At 43.6% G+C, this 18432-nt stretch overlaps 1 protein-coding gene across 1 annotated transcript; it reads left to right on the top strand.

The window, feature by feature from the left end:
* Positions 1–225: 225 nt before the first annotated feature.
* On the top strand, positions 226–9041 carry LOC110496170 (adaptin ear-binding coat-associated protein 1-like). The gene is made up of 8 exons (XM_021571915.3): positions 226–476; positions 1327–1427; positions 3094–3198; positions 3649–3730; positions 3969–4077; positions 4236–4383; positions 5855–5951; positions 6087–9041. Exons 1-8 carry the CDS (start codon positions 232–234, stop codon positions 6139–6141), a joined length of 942 nt encoding a protein of 313 aa, XP_021427590.3. The 5' UTR covers positions 226–231; the 3' UTR covers positions 6142–9041.
* Positions 9042–18432: the final 9391 nt, after the last annotated feature.

Genomic DNA, 18432 nt, shown 5'->3' with positions numbered 1-18432 from the left:
AAACAAATACTATGTTTGCTTCTTTGTTTTGTCCACAAATGAACTGATTATTCTTGGGAGCAGTCTTGCCTGTTTCTCATAAAGTATGTGTTTATTGAGCATTTTCTGGGTCTCAAAAGTATACATGAACAGCTGTTTGCCATATTTACCAATGCCATCTATTGGGTGCTTACACATCTAGCCTATTATACATATTATTGGAATAGGGATGCTGCCTTAAAACATTGGGGGATGTGCGCAGGGTCAATGCACCCATTGATGGAGCACAAACTCCGCTCTGGAATCCCCATCACGTCATCGCCGTATTGTGAGTATATAGGCCACTCGCAAAAACCGAAAGGAACTATAAATAAGCCACACATCAATTTAATTTACATCAAGATGTCGACCGAGGGCGAATACGAGTCGATCCTTTGCGTTAAACCCGATGTCAACGTTTATCGAATACCACCGAGGGCTACAAATCGTGGATACAGGTAAAATATAAAGGGTTGGCACATATTTGGGGTGATGGACAAAAAACCGCGGTGCCGGTGGTTCTATCTGTGGTCATAGTGCTGCATCGTGTGTGTGCGCCTATCTGTCTGAGCGCTAAGTGGATGTTAACAGGAGTCGACGTGTGTTTAATATTTGTTTTGCGTAGGCCTACGACTCTCTAATTATTCCGCTCCATTGGTAATATTGATGTTACTCTCGCAAGGCTGGCACTATCAGTGCGGATGAATCGACAGTGAATGGGCATGATATGTGTATTTGCGTGTGCTGTTTATCAGCATAGTTTAACCATAAAATGTATTGACAGCAAATGTTATATGGATGTATATTAAGTGATAAATAGCCTGATATCATTGGGCCTATAATACAAGGCTCCCGATCATTCTACACCAGTCCTATTATGATAGTAAAATTGATTACAGAATAGCTCAAATAATGAAACCAATGTATATTAAAGGCATCTAAAGCCAACAGTGCCAGCTGCGAGAGAGAAAGTAGAGTAGTTTCAGCAGACTGCTGTTTTCAGTCTGGTTATATGTGTGTGGCCCAGTTAACTGTAGGCTAAATGGTTTTAATTGAAATTCTCTAAAACCGTACATTATCTGATATGCTATTAATTGGGGTTTGTGATCTTCATAATAGTCTTGCTTCCACCTTCAGGAACTATAAGAACAAGACAATTGGGTCAATTCAGAATTCTCTCCATATTGTACAGTACTATTTGTTACAAAAGCTGGTCTGAGAACAGTTGGAATAGGCACTGTTTACTGACCTTCTGACCTACTCCCTGTTTTGCCTTGTTATTGGCTAATACCTGGGTATTTCCTGTAGGGCAGCAGACTGGAAGCTGGATGTGCCCGATTGGTCAGGGCGCATGCGGATAACGGCGAAGGGGAAAGTGGCCTACATCAAACTGGAAGACAAAGTCTCAGGTGTGAGAGTCATGAAACCGTGTGTGTGTGTGTGTGTGTGTGTGTGTGTGTGTGTGTTGTGGCACAGGTGCCCCTTTGTCCCAACATTGCTCATCAGGGCCCTTTCAATGTACAGTGGGGAGAACAAGTATTTGATACACTGCCGATTTTGCAGGTTTTCCAACTTACAAAGCATGTAGAGGTCTGTAATTTTTTATCATAGGTACACTTCAACTGTGAAGTTGAAAAAAAAATACAGAAAATCACATATGTATTTGATCACCTACCAACCAGTAAGAAATCCGGCTCTCACAGACCTGTTAGTTTTTCTTTAAGAATCCCTCCTGTTCTCCACTCATTACCTGTATTAACTGCACCTGTTTGAACTCGTTACCTGTATAAAAGACACCTGTCCACACACTCAATCAAACAGACTCCAACCTCTCCACAATGGTCAAGACCAGAGAGCTGTGTAAGGACATCAGGGATAAAATTGTAGACCTGCACAAGGCTGGGATGGGCTACAGGACAATGGGCAAGCAGCTTGGTGAGAAGGCAACAACTGTTGGCGCAATTATTAGAAAATGGAATAAGTTCAAGATGATGGTCAATCACCTTCGGTCTGGGCCTCCATGCAAGATCTCACCTCGTGGGGCATCAATGATCATGAGGAAGGTTAGGAATCAGCCCAGAACTACACAGCAGGACCTGGCCAATGACCTGAAGAGAGCTGGGACCACAGTCTCATAGAAAACCATTAGTAACACACTACGCCGTCATGGATTAAAATACTGCAGCGCACGCAAGGTCCCCCTGCTCAAGCCAGCGCATGTCCAGGCCCATCTGAAGTTTGCCAATGACCATCTGGATGATCCAGAGGAGGAATGGGAGGTCATGTGGTCTGATGAGACAAAAATAGAGCTTTTTGGTCTAAACTCCACTTGCCGTGTTTGGAGGAAGAAGAAGGATGAGTACAACCCCAAGAACACCATCCCAACCATGGAAGCATGGAGGTGGAAACATCATTCTTTGGGGATGCTTTTCTGCAAAGGGGACAGGACGGCTGCACCGTATTGAGGGGAGGATGGGTGGGGCCATGTATCGCGAGATCTTGGCCAACAACCTCCTTCCCTCAGAAAGAGCATTGAAGATGGGTCGTGCCTGGGTCTTCCAGCATGACAACGACCCAAAACACACAGCCAGGGCAACTAAGGAGTGGCTCCGTAAGAAGCATCTCAAGGTCCTGGAGTGAAACCTGAAACCTGAAGGATCTGGAGAAGGTCTGTATGGAGGAGTGGGCCAAAATCCCTGCTGCAGTGTGTGCAAACCTGGTCAAGAACTACAGGAAACGTATGATCTCTGTAATTGCAAACAAAGGTTTCTGTACCAAATATTAAGTTCTGCTTTTCTGATGTATCAAATACTTATGTCATGCAATAAAATGCAAATTAATTACTTAAAAATCATACAATGTGATTTTCTGGAATTTTGTATTCCGTCTCTCACAGTTGAAGTGTACCTATGATAAAAATTACAGACCTCTTCATGCTTTGTAAGTAGGAAAAACTGCAAAATCGGCAGTGTATCAAATACTTGTTCTCCCCACTGTAGCTAGTAAAATTAACTTCATACAGCATATCTGTGTGGTTTATTATTATGATTATGTGTTTCTCCTGCCATCCTGCAGGGGAGCTGTTTGCTCAGGCCCCTGTCACAGAGTATCCCGGCATCGCAGTTGAAACCGTAAGCGACTCCAGTCGCTACTTTGTCCTGCGAATACAGGATGGCAATGGTGTGTGTATGAGTGAAAAACTCCTCACTGTGCGTTCATAGCTATGTCAGCCTTTTACACAAGTCATATAGTGTTATGTCAGCCTCCTTTAGCATGTTTTAGTACTCTCATCAGTCTATGTCAACATATTCTTTCTGATCACAGTGCGCTCATAGAGTTTGTCAGCTCTCCTCAAATGTACATTTACTCTACACTTACAGTACCAGTCAAAGGTCTGCACACACCGACTCATTCAAGGGTTTTTCTTTATTTTGACCATTTCTATCATGTAGAATAATAGTGAAGTCTTCAAAAACTATGACATAACACATATGGAATCATGTAGTAACCAAAAAAGTGTGAAAATAAAGGAAACCCTGGAATGAGAAGGTGTGTCTAAACTTTTGACTGGTCCTGCATGTCAGCTCGATGTCAATGAACTCATACAGCTATGTCAACCTACTCTCCCAGGCCGCAGTGCGTTTATTGGCGTTGGATTCGCGGACAGAGGGGACTCTTTTGACTTCAACGTGTCTTTGCAGGACCACTTTAAGTAAGTGATGGAAGGGGCCACTCCAAGGACAGTGTGACTGTCAAGGCACTCACACATTGCTGCTTCACCATCTCCCACTAATAACAAACACACGTACTGTGGTCTGTCTGCAGCAGAAGTTGCCAGCCAAAACAACGTGTCATTGAGTTCGCTTGTTCCAGATGCTGCAGTTTTCAAAACAGCTGATGTTACAGTGCTTTTTCCTGTGTCAGTGCAGTCAATATTGTGTGTGTTACAGGTGGGTGAAACAAGAGAATGAGATCAGCAAAAACCCTAAGGGGGCAGCTTTGGGACCAAAGCTGGACTTGGGATTTAAAGACGGACAAACCATCACCCTAAATATTGGGGTAAAGACCTAGCACAATTGAACTAGATCATTCTTGTAGAAATTGTATAACAAAATCTATTTGGGATTGTTTGGGATTGGCCATTTGGCTTTTCCCCAACACCAATATTCCTTCAGAATTCCAATCTTTTTTTCTCTCTCATCCTTTCTCTCTTCAAGCAAGGCAAAAAGAGGGATAAGCCACGTCCACAGGGGGCAGGTGGGCTCGGTCTCCTACCGCCGCCACCAAAAGGAAAGATGGCTCCTCCTCCTTCCTCTGCCTTCTCCAATCACAACACTGTGCCTCAAACAGGAGGCTCAGATACGGGTACACCAGTTAAAACTCTCAGTAAAGCCTTGATAAACTTCTCTATAGCTAAATAAAACTTTGATTGGTAAACTACATGGCCACATTAGTGGATTCGGCTATTTCAGCCACTCCCGTTGCTGACAGGTGTATAAAATCGATCACACAGCCATACAATCTCCATAGACAAACATTGGCGGTAGATTGGCCCGCAGTATGACTTTCAACGTAGCACCTTCAAAGGATGCTACCTTACCAACAAGTCAGTTGGTCAAATTTCTGCCCTGCTAGAGCTGCCCCGGTCAACTATAAGTGCTGTTATTGTGAAGTGGAAACGTCTAGGAGCAACACTGGCTCATCCGCGAGGTGGTAAACCACACAAGCTCACAGAACTGGACCGCCGAGTGCTGAACCACCTAGCACATAAAAATCGTCTGTCCTCGGTTGCAACACTCGCTACCGAGTTCCAAACCGCCTCCTGGAAGCAACATTAGCACAAGAACTGTTCATGGGGAGCTTCATGAAATGGGTTTCCATGGCCGAGCTGCCTCACAAAAGCCTAATATCACCATGCGCAATGCCCAGTGTCAGCTGCAGTGGTTTAAAACTGGACAGAATTGAAGCAGTGGAAAGGCGTTCTCTGGGGTGATGAATCACGCTTCACCATCTGGCAGTCCGACGGACAAATCGGAGTTATAGCGGATGCCAGGAGAATGCTACCTGCCCCAATGCATAGTGGAGGAGTAATAATGATCTGGGGCTGCTTTTCACGGTCCGGGCTAAGCCCATTCGTTCCAGTGAAGGGAAATCTTAACGCTACAGCATACAATGGTATTCTAGACGATTCTGTGCTTCCTATTTTGTGGCAACAGGTTGGGGAAGGCCCTTTTCTGTTTCAGCATGACAATGCCCCTGTGCACAAAGTGAGATCTATACGGAAATGGTTTGTTTAAATTGGTGTGGAAGAACTTGACTGGCCTGCACAGAGCCCTGACCTCAACTCCATGGAACACCTTTTGGGATGAATTGGAACACCGACTGCGAGCCAGGCCTAATCGCCCAACATCAGTGCCCGACCTCACTAATACTATCGTTGCTCATTGGAAGCAAGTCTCCACAGCAATGTTCCAACATCTAGTGGGAAGCCTTCCCAGAAGAGTGGAGGCTGTTATAGCAGACAAACTCCATATTAATGCCCATGATTTTGAAATGAGATGTCTGACGAACATGTAGTGTCCCTGTAGTATAGCTTTTGGCCATGTAGTGTAGCTTTGATTGTTCATTTTCTCTCTCTGTCTCTCTCTCTCTGTCGTCTGTCTCTCTCTCAATTCAAAGGGGCTTTATTGGCATGGAAAACATGTTACCATTGTTTATTTCACTTGCTTTGGCAATCACAAATTAACATAAACATAAACACAAACATTTCACAAGTTTTTCTCTCTCTCTCTCTCTCTCTCTCTCTCTCTCTCTCTCTCTCTCTCTCTCTCTCTAGGCTGTTTGCTAGATCTGGACAGTAGTAACTCCAACACTGTGGTCCAATCATCCAACCCCAGCAGTGATCTTTGGGGAGGCTTCTCCTCTCCTGCAAGGTAACTTGTTAGAACTGTCTGTGACGGAGCTTATTTGAGCTTTTTTGTCTTGTTATGCTATGACATACTGATATACTGTCATACCAGCATTGCTGTGAGTCAATCAGACTGTAAAAATAGTCTCTTTATCTTCAGTTCGCTCCCTCCAACATCGCGACAAGAGCACACGCCGAATTGGGGCCAGTTTTGAGTCCACATCATCGCCTTTCTCATTGGCCTCCACCGCTGAACGCAACGCCTCCCTCCGTCGCTACAAACACAGTCAAAGCAAACTTTCCAAGAGACGAAGAACACCATGCACGTCTAGAAAGTCTTCATCAAATCTAAGAATGGACGTACACTACAATCTCCTCCCAAAGTAAAAAAAAATAAGAATAATAAAGTAATATTCGGGATAATAATGCAAATATTCAATATTTGGTCATATGAGCTTTATGGTAGGTCTGCAATATATCCTAAGGGCTATGATGATAGGATGTTCAGTAGCAGCAATTTTACAGTACTGTTTTTTACCCGGCAACCTCTTGTTAATGTTTACCTAAACATCCCTACATACTTGCTTTTTAGAGAGGGGAACCCATAGGGAATGACAATCTTTCCCATAGGGGTTTCCTCTGCTCATAATAGGGAACAGCATTCGTAGTAAATAATTGTGAAAAGGAATGGCTCAGACACTCGCCCAAATTTTTCCCCTCCCCCATTCTCCTCAGTGTGCAATCGTTCACTCCCCCTCAATGATTTTAAAGCATTGGATGAGCGTATGCATTGGCTGGAGGGAATCGATCATATTCCTTATGATTGCATGCAAACTATAGGCTTTTTTTGGGAGAAGGGGGAGAACCGGAATAGGGCTCATATTGATGAACTTATCTGTTTCCATTGTACTGACTGCCTCACACTTGGCCTGTTTTAAAGAGGGAAGAGCATGTATTCTTGTTAACTTTGCTGCAGAGGACTTGACACAGCCCTCTACAGTCCATTTGTAAGTAGGTAGTTGTGATGTAGTGTACATTGGATGAAAATGGGTGAAAATCCCTACTTGTAATGAAAAGAACATACAGTTGAAGTCAGATGTTTACATACACCTTAGCCAAATACATTTGGCTAAGTTTTTCACAATTCCTGACATTTACTCTTAGTAAAAATCCCCTGTCTTAGGTCAGTTAGGATCACCACTTTATTTGAAGAATGTGAAATGTCAGAATAATAGTAGAGAATTATTTATTTCAGCTTTTATTTCTTTCATCACATTCCCAGTGGGTCAGAAGTTTACATACACTCAATTAGTATTTGGTTTTGTTGCCTTTAAAGTTTTTTACTTGGGTCAAACGTTTCGGGTAGCTTTCCACAAGCTTCCCACAATAAGTTGGGTGAATTTTGGCCAATTCTTCTTGACAGAGCTACTGTAACTGAGTCAGGTTTGTAGGCCTCCTTGCTTGCACACGCTTTTTCAGTTCTGCCCACATATTTTCTATAGGATTGAGGTCAGGGCTTTGAGATGGCCACTCCAATACCTTGACTTTGTTGTCCTTAAGCCATTTTGCCACAACTTTGGAAGTATGCTTGGGGTCATTGTCCATTTGGAAGAACCATTTGCAACCAAGCTTTAACTTCCTGACTGATATCTTGAGGTGTTGCTTCAATATATCCACATAATTTTATTTCGTCATGATGCCATCTATTTTGTGAAGTGCACCAGTCCCTTCTGCAGCAAAGCACCCCCACAACATGATGCTGCCACCACCATGCTTCACGGTTGGGATGGTGTTCTTTGGCTTGCAAGCCTCCCCCTTTTTCCTCCAAACATAACAATGGTCATTATGGCCAAACAGTTCTATTTTTGTTTCATCAGAGCAGAGGACATTTCTCCAAAAAATACGATCTTTGTCCCCATGTACAGTTGCAAACAGTAGTCTGGCTTTTTATGGTGGTTTTGGAGCAGTGGCTTCTTCCTTGCTGATCGGCCTTTCAGGTTATGTCGATATAGGACTTGTTTTACTGTGGATATAGACACTTTTGTACCTGTTTCCTCCAGCATCTTCACAAGGTCCTTTGCTGTTGTTCTGGGATTGATTTGCACTTTTCGCGCCAAAGTACGTTCATTTCTAGGAGACAGAATGTGTCTCCTTCCTGAGCGGTATAACAGTTGCGTGATCCCATGGTGTTTATACTTGCGTACTATTGTTGGTACAGATGAACGTGGTACCTTCAAGCGTTTGGAAATTGCTCCCAAGAATGAACCAGACTTGTGGAGGTCTACAATTCTTTTTCTGAGGTCTTGGCTGATTTCTTTTGATTTTCCCATGATGTCAACCAAAGAAGCACTTGAAATGTCAAGGTAGGCCTTGAAATCCATCCACAGGTTCACCTCAAATTGACTCAAATGATGTCAATTAGCCTATCAGAAGCTTCTAAAGCCATGACATAATTTTCAGGAATTTTCCAAGCTGTTTAAAGGCTCAGTCAAATTAGTGTATGTAAACTTCTGACCCACTGGAATTGTGATACAGTGAAGTATAAGTGAAATAATCTGTCAGTAAACAATTGTTGGAAAAATGACTTGTGTCATGCACAAAGTAGATGTCCCACCGGACTTGCCAAAACTATAGTTTGTTAACAAGAAATGTGTGGAGTTGAAAAACAAGTTTTAATGAATCCAACCTAAGTGTATGTGAACTTCAGACTTCAACGGTAGGTGTAAAACTAATGATATTCGCAAAAGTGCTTTTCAATGTTTAATTTGTATGAGTTTTAAAGAAGTAGCCTGGGATGCCAGATCTGTGTCCGCCTACTCCTCCAATCTGTCAACCAGGCTGTGAAGTGATGATTGTCTAACACAGAGTAATATGAATGTGTAACAACTGCAACTATTGTTGTCGAGGATGTGCTGTTGTACTTCGATGAACGCTGTTGTGATTGAATAAGTTGCCTCGTGTCAAAAGTGTTTGTTTACCTTCCCCAGAACACGGTTTCAGATGGCTCTGTCATTCCATAGTTACTGTAATTTCCCCAGACGCGTACTCATGATTTATTGCCTCAGTCGTCATTACTCTTGACATCTGAAAGTGGCAATAAAAACCTTCAACGGGAGTCGTGCGTCTTTGTGCCTTCACATGGACGATGCATGGTAGAAAAGGTTAGACTTTGATGAAGAGGGTCAAAAAACGAAAGTAATTGCGTTAGTCATTTTTTTTCAATCTCAAAATACGACTTTTGTATATTGTTATTTCCGCTCTTCATGAGAGTGTAGACAGTGTTTTGCCTTTTATGTATGTCAACGGTGTTCGAAAAACATGTCTTCCAAAAATACAAAAGACATTCCCAAAATCAGGACATTCAAATTTGGAAGTTGTATATTTACATGAAGTGTAAATAGTTAGTGTAACTCTCAACTTCTACCACTAGGGGGACAGCCCAACGCTGACCACCACGGAGCCACTTTCAACTGCTTTGTACACGCTCTGCTTTTTAACCTGCCACCCCAGCCTCAGTACATCTACTCACACCTACATACTGTACCAAGGACTTGAAGGCAAACACAGGCAGACGCCGATCCCCACGTAAAACTACCTGACATTATCTGAAGCACGAGGTTGATAAGTTAACAGACCCGACACATTCGTCACAAATACCAAGTTGACACAACCGGGTCAGGGGGACATGGGCAAAGGGGACATAACGTGAAGAACACCGTGGACAGACAGATAAGACTGACACGAGCCAGGCAGAGGCAGGAAGTAAATGAAGAGAGCGAGTGTGAGAGCGAGAGAGAGAAGTGGTAGAGAGAAAGGGGGTCAGCGTGACTCCATGACTGGCTGCTGGTGATATACATTTTTTACATTACATTTGAGTCATTTAGCAGATGCTCTTATCCAGAGAAACTTTTAAGGAGCAATTAGGGTTAAGTGCCTTGCTCAAGGGCACAACGACAGATTTTTCACCTAGATGGCTCCGGGATTATGTTTATAGTTTGACCATTTTTAAATCTCAAAATATGATGTTTGAAAGTTAGATTTGTATTTTGTTGTTTCACCTGTTCATTCAAATGAAGACAACGTTTTACCTTCAAGGTGTGTGCTGTATGTCAAAGGTGTTAGTAAACATGGCTTCCCAAAATAAAGGACAAAAATGAGGACATTTAATATTTAAAGTTGTACATTTACGTTCCTATATCCCTTGACAGGGAAAAAGTATGTCAAACCAGCGACCTTTCGGTTACTGGCCCAATGCTCTTAACCGCTCGGCTACCTGCCGCCTTGATGTGACCCAGGAAGAGGGGTGGGCATCCTCTCTCCATGGCTGGTCGCTTTTAGCTGACAGAGCAAACGATAGACGGATATGGATGGATAACACGACTAATGAGAGATGGAAAAAGGAGAACAGGTACAGTCTTCCACTGACCCTCATCCATCTGTCTCCATTCCCCCACCCGTCCATGGAGATTGTTCCCACTGATCAATTGGCAACACGTGGCTCATACACATGTGCTCCTAGTTCTGAGGAATGGGGCTTGCTATGCTATTAGTCTGTCAATGCTTTGAAGATGACATATTCCGAAAATACCAAGAGGGTCTGGATGCTCAGTGTCAAATATCTGTACATTTTTCACATTTCAAGGGATAATTCAGCCAAATTGGAAATGTAGCATATTTGTTAACTTTGTCCACTGTCTGTATGCACAAGAAATGACTGCAATCCATACTTTGGTTTTGTTCAACTAGCCACTGCCACCAATGGCTGATATTAGCATTTTGTAACCAAAAGCCCCCAATGGCTTATATTAGCATTTTGTAACCAAAAGCCCCCAATGGCTGATATTAGCATTTTGTAACTTTACAGTTCATGCACAAATCATCAAAAAGTCACTTAATTTGAATTGAACAGTCCCCTTCAGCGATTTATTTGGACATCAAATTTGAAGCATGCTAACTGGGGACTTACACCGACCTACATTCTAAAGTTGTAATGTTAGTGGTTGGTGGCAGTGGTTAGTTGTGACAGAGGATATTGCCCTCTTAAAACACAATTCCACTTACCTAGGTTGTAGTCTATTTCACAAAACAGTTTTGGGTTAAATGTGCGGTATTTCGCTTTAGGCATTTGATTTAGGTGTTTTCAGAGCCCCAATTATTCTGAGAATATCTTCGAAACACATTATAAAAGTCTCTTTCAGGAGGACGTGACTGCATAGCATTTTTTGAAAAGTAGCTTTATTACGTCATCCTTTTATTTCAAATTATATTTGAGAGTTTTTGCAGTTTAATACAAGTGTAAAGGACATCACGTTACTTGCCTAGCGAGTACCACTTCCTCCCTATTTGGCCCATACCTGGCACGAACTCGGGACTTCTGCCTTGCTAGCACACGTGACCACCCTCTTGAAGTGTCTTAGCAATCGGCACCACTCGAATAGCTAGCTATTCCCGAGTGCAAGTGGGGCCACTTCAGGCTGAGGACTACGTTTCACGCTTCCCCATGTGCTACACAAGCACATGAGATTCTAGTTCTGATTCCAATTCTCTCCTCTCCTCCATCCATCATTTTTGAAGTTGGCTCACAAACACAGGTCTGGACGAAGGCAGTCGGTGGTTCAGGTATCAGGCCACAGAGTGCCAGGCTGCACTAGTCTTGTGCTAGGCCCATTAACAGGCTTGTAGTTACTGGATGCTAATATTAACTTGCCCATGACGCCTTATGTGTCTTGTAAAATTGTATGTCAACATTTAATACATGTCTGTTAATGAACCTCTGAGCCAAAAAACGAGACTGATTAGTTTTCATTTTAGTTAGCATGGGATCTGATGTTGTGGCCACGAGAAAATACATTTCCAATATACCTAAAAATGCATTTCTCTCGATCTTTCTCGCACCTCCCCCCTCTCACTCTGACACACACATAATTCAGCATACTTTTACAAGCACACACCATTAATGACTCGTATCAGGTGAAATGTCAGGAGTGCGCCGCGGTTGGAATAGTGTATTGGAGCTGTGCAGCTCACCCCCCTCCAACCCAGCCCCCTCTCCTTCTCATGTGTAATACCCTAATTAAACTGCCGAGCCGTTAACGAGACATTATTAACGAGTTTAATGAGTTTTGGCCAAGTGGGTTATAACCTGGTGCTGTTAGCCTGCCAGATGATGACTATTTTATCCGTCCATACAGTATGTATTGGTTACTGGCTAGTGCCCCTTTTCTGATGCCATTTTCGGCCCCTTGTTTTGCTCCTAAAGCCGGGGTTTTTGCTCTTGGATTCGCAAAGGACAACCCATGTAGGGTGACCTACATAGCGTTCATTTTACACATAAGTTTACCCATCTGGGCTGCACTGTGGTGATTTTAGGACTATCGGGCATTGGGGGCTTCAGCCTCAGTGTTTTACAAGGGGATCAGGTGTTGTGACCCAGAACTTAACACTTGCGTTTACATTGACCTTTTTGTCATTTCGCAGACGTTTTTATCCAAAGCAACTTACAGTAAGTGCATTCATCTGAAGATAGCTAGGGGATAAAAAACACATATCACAGCTGTAGTAAGTACATTTTTCCTCCAATACGGAAGTAATCCGCAAAGTCAGTGCTTGTCGGAAATTGACAACTGCATAAAAAATACTTATTTGAGATACTCTTTGAAGAGGTAGGGTTTCAGTTGTATTCAGAAGACGGGCATGGACTCTGACTTTCCTAGTTTCAGGGAGAAGCTCGCTCCACCATTGAAGAGATTTGACTGGTCTGAGTGGGAGCTGACCCCCGTAGGGGTGGGACGACTAGAGATGGCAGAACGGAGCCTGGGGTGTTGGGTTTGAGCATAGCCTGAAGGTAGGGAGGGGAGGTTCTTGCTGGTCAGTAGGCAAGTATCATGGTCTTGTAGTGCAGTGGTTCCCAAACTTTTTATAGTCCCGTACCGCTTTAAACATTCAACCTCCAGCTGTGTACCGCCTCTAGCACCAGGGTCAGCGCACTCTCAAATGTTGTTTTTTGCCTTCATTGTAAGTCTGCCACACACACACTATACGATACATTTATTAAACGTAAGAATGAGTGTGCGTTTTTGTCACAATCCGGCTCATGGGAAGTGACAAAGAGCTTTTATAGGACCATGGCACAAATAATAATATAAAAATAATCTTTATTTAACCATCTTACATATAAAACCTTATTTATTTGTAAATTGTGAATAACCACAGGTTAATGAGAAGGGTGTGCTTGAAAGGATGCACATAACTCTGCAATGTTGGGTTGTATTGGAGAGAGTCTCAGTCTTAAATCATTTTCAGTCTGTGCCTGTATTTATTTTTAATGCTAGTGAGGGCTGAGAATCCACTCTCACATAGGTACAGTGTTGCTAAGGGCAACAGCGTGATTTGCCGAGGCAGGATAATCTGAACGCAGCCCAATCCAGAAATCTGGCAGTGGCTTCTGATTAAATTCAATTTTCACAGAACCGCTTGTTGCAATTTCGATGAGGCTCCCTTGTTCAGATATCGGTAAGTGGACTGGAGGCAGGGCATGAAAGGGGTAATGAATCCAGTTGTTTGTGTCATCCGTTTTGGGAAAGTACCTGCGCAATCGCGCACCCAACTCACTCAGGTGCTTCGCTATTTCACATTTGACATTGTCCGTAAGCTTGAGTTCATTTTTACATCAAAAATCATACAATGATGGAAAGACCTGTGTTTTGTCCTTGTTAATGCAGAAAGAGAAGAGCTCCAACGTATTAATCATAGCCTCAAGTTTGTCCCGCACATTGAATATAGTTGCGGAGAGTCCCTGTAATCCTAGATTCAGAACATTCAGGTGAGAAGAAACATTACCCAGATAGGCCAGTCGTGTGAGAAACTCGTCATCATGCAAGCGTTCAGACAAGGGAAAATTATGGTCAGTAAAGAAAACTTTAAGCTCTTCTCTCAATTCAAAACAACGTGTCAATACTTTGCCCCTTGATAACCAGCGCACTTCTGTATGTTGTAAAAGCGTTATATGGTCACTTCCCATATCATTGCATTGTGCAGAAAATACACAAGAGTTCAGGGGCCTTGCTGTAACAAAGTTAACCATTTTCACTGTAGTATCCAAAACGTCTTTCAAGCTGTAGTGTCCAAAACGTCTTTCAAGCTGTTAGCCATTCCCTTGGCAGCAAGGGCCTCTCAGTAGATGCTGCAGTGTACCCAAGTGGTGTCGGGAGCAACTGCTTGCACGCGCGTTACCACTCCACTATGTCTCCCTGTCATGGCTTTTGCGCCATCAGTACAGATACCAACATGAGCAGCAGCTACATTTGGCTACATACGGACCGTTAGTGGAATTCCCATGAGAGCGTAACAGTTAATGTGATTGGATGTTAATTATTTGACTAGGCTACCTGTATTTGACAAAGTGGTTTAATTGTATTTTTGGCAGTGAAACGAGGCTACTCAGGCGAGAAAAAAAACCTACCCAAATGTATAGCCCCGTTGGAAAATATAAATGGTCTGTTTGAAAATGTGAAGGAAAAAAATGTAAAAATAAAAAATACATTCTTCAGTTTGTAGTGGATGTGTTCTTCGACTGGATGCCAGTGGAGTGTGCTGAGGAGCAGGGTGACATGGGAGGACTTGGGAAGATTGATCATGAAATCAGTTGTCTGTAAGGACCAGCTGGTGGTCTTTGGGATGTACTGTACTTGCTCTGAGTCCTAATCACTCAAACCCATAGCTGTTGAATTTCTGTACTGTTTTCTAATTTGAGAAAGTGGTAAATATTGCACAACGATTTTGCCCCAATCATTTGGAATAATAAAAAGAAGTTCAACCAATCCGAGTGCATAACACACATAGTAACCTACACGGTGATATTATCCTACCAGTAATATGGTCAAGTGCAACAAAGAAAGACCTAGCAAAGCTGCAGCTGGCTCAAAACAGAGCAGCACGCCTTTCCCTTAACTGCACATATAGAACTAACATCAACATGCAGTCTTTCCCGGTTGAGGGTTAATGAGAAATTAACTTGCTTCTCTTCTAGTTTTTATGAAATTACTGTAATGAAAACTCCAGGTTGTCTGCATAATCAAATAACATTCAGCTCAGACATTGATACATACCCCACAAGACATGCCACCAGGAGTCTCTTCACAGTCCCCAAGTCCAAAACGAGCCATGATTGCATGGAACTCCCTACCATCTCCAATTACTCAAGCTAACTAAATTGATGAGTGGACACACACACTGACCCACTCAACACACAGACACACACGCATGTGTTTGTATATAGGCCTATGCATGCCAGGTCCTCATATTATGGTCCTTAAATAATGAATAATAAATAATGTTCAGTTACTCGCACAACATAATGCAAATGTATCATAACAAGCAGCCATTTTGTTACAATCTACCCTGAATCTCAGTCACTATGTCCTCTTGTGGAGTGGAAATGGTCCAAATACATAAAATGGCCTCCATATTGCCGTCCATTTGTAATGGAGACGATGACAGATTCTGCTGACATCGTGCAATATTATGGGCTTTTCTTTGGAGCACCCTGCAGGGCAGACGAGCAGATTTATGATGTACCAGTTCCTTCTATGGCGAGGAGTATGGCTACTTGTTGAAGGCCCACTGCCTAGTGCAGGCAGTTCACATTATGGCGTGATAGTCATGACCCACTGGGCATAAACGTCAGTTCAACGTCTAGTTTTGACTTACATTTGGTTGAGTTGAAATCAACAAAACATGTAGATGGTGACTTTGGATTTAGGTTCAAAGTTGGGTGGAAAAATACACAATTCTCTTACTTTTTACAAAGCCAGTCAGTTTTCCATGTTGATTCAAAGTCATCACATCACATCCAAGATGACGAAGCAGTTGGATGTGTGTTTTGTCTTGTCCCGTCCTGTCCTGTGTAAATATCTTTCCTCGTTTTGTTCAGTATATATTTAGTATATATTTTAATCTCACTTTTCAACTACGGACTGTATATACTCTCCTGCAACCCGCCTCACCCAATGTGGTACAGATCTGCTATTTTTATACTTTTTAACCAGAACCCCCATCAGAAGCTAGCTAGCTAACTAGCTACTAAGTAGTAGTCAGTTAGCCACTTCTAGCGGTCTTCACCGTTAACTTGGACACCAGCCAGCCTCAGCTCGGTCAATACCTGACAGTCTGCGCAGCGCGATATCAACCCAGAGCATATCAGACTGCTTTTTCTCAACCACACCTCCGTATACCGCAAGCTCTGAACCTTTACACCAGATCATTGCAGCTAGCTTTCTGCAATCCGTGGGCCAACTCCAAGCTATCGTCTCTGTCCCAAAGCAAGCACCAGTTAGCCTTAAGCTAGCCTCGAGCTAGGCCCATCTCCCAGCTAGCTGAAGAGGTCCACCAGCTAATTCTTGGGCTACAATACTTATTTTGCCGATTGGCCTGTTTCCTTTACTGCCGACACAGAGCCCCGCTGATTCATCATGACTGGTCTGCCGACGCAATCGTCCGAGGTGGTTTCAACAGGCTCTTCCATTGTGACTCCGCCGAAGGCCCGTCTGCTATCCCCGGCCCGCTAGCTGTCTGAATCGCCGTGTCTCCAGCTCGCCTAGTGTAGTAGCGACTACTGAATGGCTCCCTGACTCACCTATTGCTACTCATTTAGCCCTATGATCACTCAGCTACATCACTCTCCCTAATGTCAATATGCCTTGTCTATTGCTGTTTTGCTTAGTTATTATTGTATTATTTCACTGTAGAGCCCCCAGCCCTGCCCAATATGCCTTAGATAGCTCTTACGTCCCACCCCGCACACATGTGGTGACGTCACCTGGCTTAACTGGTGCCTCTAGAGACAAAACCTCTCTCATCGTCACTCAATGCCTAGGTTTACCTCCACTGTACTCACATCCTACCATACCCTTGTCTGTACATTATGCCTTGAATCTATTCTTCCACTCCCAAAAATCTGCTCCTTTTACTCTCTGTTCCGAACGCACTAGACGACCAGTTCTTATAGCCTTTAGCCGTACCCTTCTCTGTTCCCCTGGTGATGTAGAGGTTAACACAGGCTCTGCAGCCCCCAGCACCACTCCTATTCCCCAGGCGCTCTCATTTCTTGACTTCTGTAGGTGTAAAAGCCTTGGTTTCATGCATGTTAACATCAGAAGTTTTTTTTTTCTTCCACTGCTTTAGCACACCACCAACCCCCTAGCCGTGTCTGAATCCAGGCTTAAGAAGGCCACCAAAAATCCTAAAATTCCCATCCCCAACCAACTACAACATTTTCTGACAAAGGGGCGGAGATAGCCTGCAGAGTTCTGTCATACTATGCAGGTCTGTGCCCAAACAATTCGAGCTTCTCCTTTTAAAAATCCACCTTTCCAGAAACAAGTCTCTCCCTGTTGCCGCTTGTTATAGACCCCCCTCAGCCCCCAGCTGTGCCCTGGACACCATATGTGAATTGATTGCCCCCATCTATCTTCAGAGTTCGTACTGTTAGGTGACCTACACTGGGATATGCTTAACACCCTGGCCGTCCTACAATCTAAGCTAGATGCCTCAATCTCACCCAAGTTATCAAGGAACCTACCAGGTACAACCCTAAATATGTAACCATGGGTACCCTCATTTTATTTTATTTATTTTACCTTTATTTAACTAGGCAAGTCAGTTAAGAACAAATTCTTATTTTCAATGACAGCCTAGGAACAGTGGGTTAACTGCCTGTTCAGGGGCAGAACGACAGATTTGTACCTTGTCAGCTCAGGGATTTGAACTTGCAACCTCCCGGTTGCTAGTCCACCGCTCTAACCACTAGGCTACCCTGCCGCCCCATCCTGACCAACTTGCCCTCTAAATTCACCTCCGCTGTCTTCAACCAGGATCTCAGCGATCACTGCCTCTTTGCCTGCGTCCGTAATAGGTCCGCGGTCAAACGACCACCCCTCATCACTGTCAAACGCTCCCTAAAACACTTCAGCAAGCAGGCCTTTCTAATTGACCTGGCCCGGGTATCCTGGACGGATATTGACTTCATCCCGTCAGTAGAGGTTGCTCTAAGCATGCCCCGTTCAAAAAATGTAGAACTAAGAACAGATGTAGCCCTTGGTTCACCCCAGACTTGACTGCCCTTGACCAGCACAAAAACATCCTGTGGCATTCTGCATTAGCATTGAATATCCCCCGCGATATGCAACTTTTCATGGAATTCAGGAACCAATACACAGTCAGTTAGGAAAGCTAAGGCTAGCTTTTTTAAACAGGAATTTTCATCCTGTAGCACTAATTCCAAAAAGTTTGGGGACACTGAAAAGTCCATGGAGAATAGGAGCACCTCCTCCCAGCTGCCCACTGCACTGAGGCTAGGAAACACTGTCACCACCGATAAATCCATGATACTCGAGAATTTCAACAAGCATTTTTCTACGGCTGGCCATGCTTTCCACCTGGCTACCCCTACCCCGGCCAACAGCTCTGCACTCCCTGCAGCAACTTGTCCCCCCCCCTTGTCCTTCCCC

Source organism: Oncorhynchus mykiss, chromosome 18, assembly GCF_057628025.1.
Source record: "Oncorhynchus mykiss isolate SJ-2025 chromosome 18, ASM5762802v1, whole genome shotgun sequence".
Lineage (NCBI taxonomy): Eukaryota > Metazoa > Chordata > Actinopteri > Salmoniformes > Salmonidae > Oncorhynchus > Oncorhynchus mykiss.
Note: the sequence above shows the minus strand (reverse complement) of the source record. Positions and strands in the feature narration are given on the sequence as shown.